This window comes from Nothoprocta perdicaria, unplaced genomic scaffold (genome assembly GCF_003342845.1).
Source record: "Nothoprocta perdicaria isolate Ctin4 unplaced genomic scaffold, notPer1 scaffold_283, whole genome shotgun sequence".
NCBI classification, from domain to species: Eukaryota; Metazoa; Chordata; class Aves; order Tinamiformes; family Tinamidae; genus Nothoprocta; species Nothoprocta perdicaria.
In genome coordinates this window covers 477,033-486,444 of record NW_020455514.1, presented here as the reverse complement: position 1 = coordinate 486,444, position 9,412 = coordinate 477,033, and the positions used below count along the sequence as shown (strand labels likewise).

General features: G+C 61.0%; 1 protein-coding gene across 2 annotated transcripts in view; it reads right to left on the bottom strand.

Moving 5' to 3' along the window:
* Nucleotides 1-8,634: 8,634 nt before the first annotated feature.
* The window catches only part of NGFR (nerve growth factor receptor), an 8,016-nt gene continuing 7,238 nt past the window's right edge, over nt 8,635-9,412 (bottom strand). For both annotated transcript variants that reach the window (XM_026041420.1, XM_026041419.1), the window contains one exon: nt 8,635-8,936. In XM_026041420.1, the coding sequence (XP_025897205.1) occupies nt 8,635-8,936 (302 nt within the window). The remainder of the gene's footprint in view (nt 8,937-9,412) is intronic.

Sequence of the window (9,412 nt, the reverse complement as noted above, 5' to 3'; positions counted from 1 at the left end):
GCCCCAACCATGTGCTGGGAACAGAATTTGGTGACGGATTTGCAGGTTTTGCCTGACATGTTGATCTCAGTGGATTTTTTTGGCTGCGCTTTCTCTCCTTGCAGGGTCCCCGTGTTCCACTCCGTGCTCCCATTGCTCTCTAGCATGGATGGCAAGTGAACGCGGCAGGGTTCCCTCTCCTTTCGGCTTTGCCCCCTCTGCTTTGGCCTTTTCCCACCACCGGGAATTGGATCCAAAGSCCAGGGCACTGGGGATGCTACTGGTGGCCCCGGAGGGATGCGGCTTCCCGAGAGCGAGGTGCTCATTTGGGCCCTTGGAAAACAGGGGCCCTTTTGGGTGACCGAAGCCACTCTCCAAAGCAGATCCTTGTGCTGTGTTTGGATCCTTGCCCGGGGATCTATCGGCTCTTGCGTGCGTCCCTCTCCTGTTCCGCATCTGCCGGGGGCCGTTTCGTGGGAATTTCTTGCTTTCCCTCCTGGCCGCCCCTGTGGATGGTGTTTACTAAGTGTCTTGTGTTGCGTTTGCCTTTCACCTCCCACCCAGACATGGATCGATCCGTGACAGATCCCGGAGGAGCCCTGGGAAAGGACCCAATGCAACGGGGTCCCGCACCTCGGCAAAACCCCTCCAAGTGCAGCGGGARTTTGGGAACGAAGCTGGGAAGCCAGGGACACGGAGGTATTTTATTCCCATCAGGATAAAAATCCTTCTGGAAATGCCGCCTGGAGCTGGATGTTGGAGGAGGCTGGGATGTTTGGCCTGGAAAAGTGTCAGGATCTGCATGCCGGGCTCTGGCACCGGCTCTTTCCCTGTGTGGATATAACCCTTAGCCGGGCCAAGGGGACCACRCTAACCTCGGAGCTGGAGCTGGGAACAGTGGGAGGTCGGGGCCGGACACGGCACAAACCGACRCGTCCCAGCTGCTCCCTGTCCCTCTCCTCATTTTATTATTATTTTCCCCCCTGTGAGCACGAAGCCGGGTTTCATTTCGCCCCAGATCGGTGCAGAACGTGCCTGCTTTTCCAGCAGCTTTTATCACCCGTTCCTTCCCGCCACGGAGCGCGCAGCTGACGGGAAGCTGGAGGAGCACCAAGTGCTGAGAGCAACTTGCACCAAAAACCCAAAATCTCCTCCCTGAGGAAAGGCAGGAAAAGGGGGGATAACGTTTCCCTGCCGCCGCCGCTGGAGTTTGTCGGCGAGGCGATGATTTACCCGGGGCAGCGCAGGGCTAAGCCCCACGCCGCGGCGTCGGGGGCTGATTTATGTCACAGGAAAATGGAAGAGTCTTGTCCTCATCACCCTTTCCCTTCCCGGCCCCGGGAAAGCTGCTACGGGTTAGTTTCCTTCCGGCGAAAATCCCAACGGAGTAAAAAAGCTTTTTACTTCTTTCCCCCCAAAATGATATTTAGAGCCTTGTGTTTCCCGTTACTAACCAGACCCAGGCCTGGTACCTGCACGGATCCTCCTTAGGAGCCGTGATGGGAAGGACGGATGCTCCCAGCCGGCAGTGCACGTGGAAAAGCTGCCGCAGGTGCTCAGCAAGTCCTGGATCGCCCCCCCGGCCGGTGACATCCGGCTCGGAGCAGGGACCGGCTGGCTCTGCAGCACGGAGCACCCTGGCCGGCATTAACCTCGCATCCGGATCGCATCCGGATCCGTGTCCCCCCGGGGCTCCTTGCGGCCACCCTGCTCCGTCGGGAGGAACCAGGTGTAGTCTGAGCTTAATTGGGTTTAAATGAACGGGTGGGAGGCTGGGAGGCCAAAAGGGGATTATTCCAGGCTTTTGTCAGCTGGGAAAATGACTGGAGGTCTCCGGGAAGCTTTTCCAGAGGGAAAGAGGGAGATCTCGGCACAGGCTGCAGTTCAGGGCAATAAAGCTCTGCTCTCCCTGGAACAYTGAGCCCCTCGCTGCTGTATCAGGCCTGACCGAGGATGCTCCGTGCCTGGAGCAGGGCTGGAGCGTCCTGGATCTGGTTTTCCCATGGAAAACCTCCTTCTGCACAGTCCCTCCCTCCTGCTGTYGCCCCGGAGCAGCCGGTCGTAGGAACAGAGACGGGTTGTTCCACGTAGCTTGAACCGTTTTCCATCGGATTGGGAAAGGAGAAGCGAAGCAGCTGGCACCGGGAATGYGGCAGATCCTCCAAACCGGGAAAGCTTCCCGGCCGAAGGCAGGAAACATCATCCGCTTTCGAAAAGAGCCATTTTATCCCTGTTTATTCTTTCGCTGYGGAGCCAGGGAAGGGGGAAAGGAGCTGGGGGGCGGATTTCTCCTCCCGGGCGCCTTTTGGAGGCAGCTTCTCCAGCCCCGGCTTTGGCGGCTGCGCAAAGAGAAACCCAAAACCGTGCGAAACTCGTTGGAGCCGGGAAYGATCCCGCCTTGGCTCCAGCCTGTTCCCACCTGGCTTCTCGCCCTTCCCCTTCCTTGCAGACAAGCCGGCCACTTGCTATTTTTGGTGTCATCCCTTTGGCCAAACATCACCTGATTCACGACATACTTTCTCGATAAGGCAGCTTTTTCCCCTCGTTTCGCCGGCTGGGCGGCTGTTCGGTGCGAGCGAGCGGCGCGCAGCTGGTTCTCACCACGGCGTCTCCAGCGGGGAATTATTTGCCATTCCCAGGTTAATAATAATAACCTGCTAATGCATTATTTTTGTCATCCGAGGAGCGAGCCAACCGCTCCCGGGGGTGCTCAGGGCTCTCCCTTGCCCAGCGTTCCCGCAGCGCCCGCTGTTAATCTCACAGCGTGCCAGACCAGGGCTGTATTAGAAGCAAGCTTATAAACCCCACGGCAAATGGGAGGCCAAAGTGAAGGTTTCCGACACGCGGGTGGCCCCGCAGGGCCCTCCCTCTCCCCCGCGGCTCCTCTGGGAACTTGTGCAAATATTTGCTTCTAATTGTGGCTGGCAGCAGATGCGGTCGCGGCGGGGTGACCCGCGGGACAGATGTGCTCCAGGGGTGCACGGCGGCGGCGCGGGCTCCTCCTGCACCCGCCGCGTGCGGAAAGGGGCAGGATTGGGAGCAAAGTGCTTGCAAACGATGTTGAGTTGGGGCAGCCGGGAGCGGTCGGCGTCGCGTCCCGGTTTCGGGTGTCCCGGGCTCTCCCGCCGCTCCTATCTCGCTCCGCAGTCGGCTCCGAGGATCTATCGCCGCTGCCCGGGGCGAGCGGAGCGGGGTGATGAAAGCGCCTCCGCATTGTCCGGAGGAAACCGGAGCCGGCGGCAAGCGGGGGGCCGGCGGGTAAYCCGACCTGCCCCCGGCCGTGCCGAGGTGCCGACAGGCCGGAGCGGTGACGGATGAGCCCCCGGCGCCAGCGGTCCGCTCCCAGCCCAGCCCCATGGTGCTTGGCCATGGTTCTTTCCCCCCATCCCCATTTCCTCTCTCTACCCAGGGGTTTCAAAGCTGATGTTTTCCCAATATCCCTGTTTCTCAGGGTTGGAATTTGCTCCCGCCTTGTGTCAATGCAAGGTTGTCTCTGGGGCACTGGGGATTTGGGTCCTGGCTCTGTGCATCACGCTCCCATGTTAACCAGTCCTTTGTTTTGTCCCGGTTGTCTCCATGCTGCCCAGTCCCGGCCCCTGGAAGGAGCTTGGTCCCTGTGCAGGAGTGGCTGGCGGCGTTGGAGAGGGGACTGGAAGGTGCTGGGGGGAACGGGGCGAGTGTTTGCTGGTGGGGATTAAAGGCTCAATCCCAAGCCAGGAGGAGGAAATTGGAAGCAAATTGACAAGCTGGCAGGGAAACAAGCTGGAATTTACGGCTCAGGGGCAGCTGGAGTGAGGCGGGTGATGCCCAGTGGTGACAGGACGGTGCGACCCGGGGACCTTATCCCCTCTTCCCTCTGCTTCCCGCAACGCCAAGTCCTTCCTGACCTCCGTCCTTCACTTGCCTCTGTCCCCATCCTCCTCTTCCTCGCCACTGCGTGACGGGGGCACGAGGAAACGAAGAAAGTTAATGACGGGGCTAATTGAAGCCAGGCGGCAGCGGCGGGCGGGGGGAAGCCGGGGTTTTGCCGGTGTGTTTTGCAGGCTGGGAAGCAAATCCATATGGCCGTGATCCCCAGGAGCCTGCAGCCGGGCTCGCTCCCGATGATCCCAATCGCTGCAGGGTGAAACGGAGGCTCTGCAGGAGGACCCGGGGGCCCCTCGGTGCCGGTCTCCGCTCTGGGTCGGCTGCAAGGGGAGGCCACTCATCAACTTTTTTTCCGCCTCCGGTTTTGGACCCGCTGGCCAATTGCGTGTCTCTCCCGTGGCTGTTTTCCAGCTCCCATCTCTCCGGAGCACCGGTGGCTGCAGCCTGGAGCAATCAGAGCTGGAACAGACCCACTGCCGGATACAAAAGCCATGCAAGGAAAAACCTGCCGGTGGTGGGAACCGCGCGAGCTGCATCCCAGCACACGGAGACTCCCCTTCCCGTGCAGCAAGCTCCAGGGAGGACCCTTTGCCGATGCTTCTCGCAACTTTGGGGGGAGAAAAGTCAAATTGGAGTGTTTTCGTGAACCCAAATCCAGGAGGTTTTGCGGACCCCGCACTGCTGTCCCCCAGCTCGCCTGGCRCCCGGCCCGGCAGCCCTAGTTGCAAAAGCAGAAGCCTCCGCATCCGAGAGCTTCATCTGGCAAGTGGGTCTCGCTTTGCCTCTAATGAAAATTTCATCCCGCTGTTTTTCCTTAGCTAAAACACAGAGATGTTCCCGATGCCAAGGGGGCTGCGATGGGGAAGGGCATGATGCTTATTTGCAGGTGAGGCTGCATTGCACCTTGCAGCCCATCGCTGCCTTAACCCTCCTTGGAAGGGAACCCAGGCGGCCGCTTTCTCGTGCCTGTAAATCATTCCCCCCCCCACCTCCTTCCCCCGCCTCCAAAATCAAGGAAATAATTAAAAGAGCAGGAAAACGAGCTGTTGGCAAGGTTCCTACCATATTGTGCAACGCTTTGCAGGGTTAAAGCACTTTGCAGTGCAGGGAAAGGCTTGAAAGGAGCTGTCGGAATTCCCTGTGGGAAGGACCTGGACAAGGCCCTTTTGCACCAAGGCCGTTTTTCCCCTTTTTTAAAATTTTTCTAGGGCCAAAGCTCTGCTTGGAGCCCAGGTAGGTTTTTTGACTCTGGACGAGGGCAGTTTTTGCCCCGGGGCACAGGAGGCTGCAATCAGGTCCCGCACATTCYGGGCAGTGATGTCCCCAGCTGGCAGCAATCTGCGTTTTGCAGGGATATAAGGAGAAGCAGAGGTAGCACCCTTGATATTCCCTAGGGAAGCTTCCCTTTGGGAAGCACCCAAAGGGGCTGCAATTCCCTCGTGTCCTTCCCATGAGGTCCCTGTGTTGCTGGGAGCTGGGATGGAGCTGCGCTCGGCTGGCGCCTCCGGCTCCGTGCCCGATCTGCTTCCCATTATCCGGGAATGTGGCTCTCCCCGGCATGTGGCAGCCAGATTTTGTCCGTGAGGGTGAGGAGGGTGAGCCCGAGGTGGGGGTGTCTGCAGTCCGAGTGATCCGGGACCTGGAGTCCGAAATCCCGGGAACAAAGGGCACCCTGAGCAAGGCGGCTGCTCTCCAGACCCGGACCCGCATGGAGAACCACGTGCGCGAGCGCCCGGCTCCGCGGATGCAGACGGATGCGCGGGGGGCGGCTGATGCTCGTGGCTCTCGGCTGCAGCCAGCGCTGCCCTCGCAGRGCCCTGCGCCTCCTCCAGGAGCCTCCTCATCCTCAGCCCCGCGCAAAGGGCAGCCGCTGGCAGAGCCTTCCCGGCTCCTCCCGGCGCCTTTTGGGATACTACCCCGCAGCACCCTAGGGTGCCATGGGCTTTTGAGGATTATTTTTCTTTAATTTTATCTTTTTTTTTTTTTTGGCAGGGGTGACTGATGAGTTTTGGGGCTGCGTTTTGGGTGGCTCCGGCTGCAGCTGGGGGCTGTTTCCCCCAAGGGACAGCGAGCAGTGGGACGATGCCGGCGGCGATCCCGGCCGGAGCGCCCGGCTTGGCCGCCCCCCTCCCCGCAGCAGATGCAGGATTAAGCCAGGGGCCGATCTTATGCTCCTTCGGGACCCATAAAGACGGGAAAGGAAGTTTTCCAGGGCCTTTCCCCCACTCCTCACCAGCCTGGATGAACATCAGGTTCCTTTTCCAGATCCTTATTGCTAATCTCCCCCCTGCACCATCCATAAATCAGGCTCCTCTCCCCATGGAGGGGCTAATGCAGCTGATCCCATGTGGGGAGCACGGCTCCTGCTCCCGCTGCGGCCCCTTCCCCRCAGCTAAAAGCCTCTGGGCTCCCGCTTTCCGCTCCCCTTCCCTGCTCCAGCCTTGCTCCCCTGGGAGGCCGGGGATTAAGAGGAAGCAGATTAAAACCTAATGGATTGATTGCAATTAGGTTCCCTTGTTTATTTGCCATGTCGAGTCGGAGCCTGAGATAAAGAAAAAGGAGGGGGGCCACTTTTAATGCGGATGAAGTCCCGGTGCTCCTTATATTTCCGGCTCGGAGAGACCCGGGCCAAGAAGGAATAAAACCAGCTACGTTTGAGCATCCCATTACAGGCTCTTAAAAACGGCGCTGTGTAAACGCTTCCGTGCGGAGCGGCTTGAATGCAAACCAGCAGCAGCTTTTGGGGTCAAAACCCTGCTTTTTACCTGCGAAGGTTTTGCCTGCTGCCGTGCAAGTGGCTGTCACCTAAAATTGTCATCTCGATTTATAGAAGTGATGGGGACCAAGCTCCCGAGCCCGCGGCTCCAGCCGCAGCTCCAGCTGCTCCCGAGAAATCCTCCCCCAGATAAGATCAGGCTCCGCATTCCTGCAGTTTACAAGGGAAAACATGGGAGCGAACGGAGAGGGAAAAACGCCCTTTAAGGCCATGTCTCCCGGCGTGGACGCACAAACCTCGGGTTTTTTTTTTCCCTTTTCTTTTTCAAGGGAGGGTGAGGAGCTCTGCCCGCGTGAACACCGTGATGCCCGCGGGGCGAGGGACGCACAGGGGAGCTCGGTGGCACCGCGGCTCTTTATTTGCCCCCATGTGGGCACTGTCACCGTGAGCCCCCAGCCACCGCGGCCCCCCCACATGCTTCCCCCCCCCCCCCCCCCCCCCCAGCCACCGCGGCCCCCCCACATGCTGCCCCCCCGCCCCGTCCCCACCACAAGCCCCATCTCATCCCCCAAGACTCGCTAACGAGGCACATAGACCACGGAAAGGCCTTTTGGACAACAGGAGCATTAGAAAAAGACACGAAACGTACCAAGGAGCGCTAACTTTGGCTTATTACCCCCCGCTTTTGGAGGGTTTGAGGGGTTTTTCTCCCCTATTTCCAGCCTGGGATTTGCTCATCCCAMGGCTGCTCTTTGGATGCTGTGTCCGCCCCAGCGGCGGGTGAGGACGGGAGCCCTGGGCSATGGCACTGGGGACCCGAGACCAGGGTGAGAGGCTCCCGTGGGAAGAGCGTTGCTTCCAACTGGGAAACGTGGAGCGCTGGCTCTGCCAGGCCCAGCCGATCCCGTTGGTTTTCCGGGATATTCAATTATGGCACCCAGCCCGGACGCGCTTTGTTTGATCCCGATTTGGGTCATATTGGAGTTATGTCATGCAAAAAGTACCGTGGGGAGCACGGGTGCAGGAACTGGTGCTTAATCCCAGCCTGAGGTGTCCCTGCAAGCCTGGAGCATCTCACATGCTGTGTGTGACCACTGCAACCAGGGTTGCAAATCTGGAGCCGTTTCCTTGGCTGGCAATGCCGGAATGCTGGGAGTGCATCAGGATTCAGGAGGGAGAGGGAGCAGAGCAGCACCTGAGCCGTGTTTTCCAGCCAGAGTATCCCAGGGAGGCTCCTGCAAAGGGACCTTCTCCCAGCACAGGTTGATTTGTGGGACGAGGGAAGGTGTTCGGTATTTCCAAGTGGAGATGCGCGTTCCGCCTGTGCTTCATGGGGAGGAAAATTCCCAACGCTTTCAAGGGGCTCCGGTGCTTGGCTCTGGCTGACTTGGGAAAGGGTGGGCTCTGAGAGCCCGGCTCTCCTTTGGAAATGCCCCAGCTCCCTCCACAGAGCCCAAATCCCTTCTTTTCCCGCCGTGTCTCCAGCTGGCAGTGCTGGTTTCCAGTACGGTTCTCCGGGCTCTGCCATGAGTCCATGGGAGCAAAACGGGAGCAGAGCCGCAGGCTGCAGAGCTGCAGCTTCCGCACGCAGCCGGAGCCTCCTCTGCCTCGCAGTCTTTTCCCTGCAAACATTCCCACTTTCCCTCCAGGGAGCTGCCCTGGGCAGGATTGGAGACAAAGCAGCGCTGGCACCGTGGGCCRGAGTGTCTGAGAGGTTTGGAGAGCGGCTCCTGCGACATTCCCGCTGGGAAGGGCACGGAGGGGGCGCGCAGCCCTTCGGAAAGCGCCACGGAGGCGGCCCGGTGCAAAGCCCCGCTCGGCAGCCGCTCTGTCTGCGCCCCCGTGGGCGGCTTCCAGGCATGTCACGACACAGCCAGTTCTCAGCGCCGCACCGCCAGGAATCTGGGAAGCAGCGGCGGGATCTCGGGAAGGGGCGAGGAGGGAAGTGCTGGGGCTAGAGGAAGGAAAGAGAGCCTGGGCCGCCGCCGTCGTGGCGGGAAGGCTCCGCATCCCGAACGGGGCCGATCCCGGGGGATGCGGGAGCGGATGCGGCCGGGGCGCGCGGCGCCCGCTCACACGGGCGACGTGGCGGTGGAGTCGCTGTGCAGGCTCTCGGCGATGTCCCCGCGCTGGATGCGGCGCAGGGCGGCCAGCAGCGCCTCCAGCGTGGCCGTCTCCTTGGTGGCCCAGTCGGCCAGGAGGGCGCGGGCGGGCGCCTCGGCGCGCGCGAAGGTGCCCACGTGCTCCTCGGCGTAGCCCAGCTCGGCCGCCAGCTGCCGCCACGTCTCCTCGGCCGAGCTGCTCAGCAGCTTCTCCACCTCCTCCTGCTTGCCGGGCGGCAAGCTGCCGTAGAGGCCCCCGTCCGCCTTGGCCGCTGCCGGGCACCGCGGGGCCGCTCTCAGTGCGCTCGCCCCGCGGAGCCACCGCGCCCGGCAACAGCCCCGCTGCACCGCTCTGCTGTCCCCGTCCTGCTGCTCCGTGCTCCATCCCCGTCCTGCTGCTCCGTGCTCCATCCCCATCCTGCTGCACCGTGCTCCATCCCCATCCTGCTGCACCGTGCTCCATCCCTGCTGCTCCGTGCTCCATCCCCATCCTGCTGCTCCGTGCTCCATCCCCATCCCCACTGCACCGTGCTCCATCCCTGCTGCACCGTGCTCCAACCCCATTCCTGCTGCTCCATGCTCCCATCCCCATCCTGCTGCTCCATGCTCCCATCCCCATCCCTGCTGCTCCGTGCTCCCATCCCCATCCCTGCTGCACCGTGCTCCATCCCCATCCTGCTGCACCGTGCTCCATCCCCATCCTGCTGCACCGTGCTCCATCCCCATCCTGCTGCTCCGTGCTCCCATC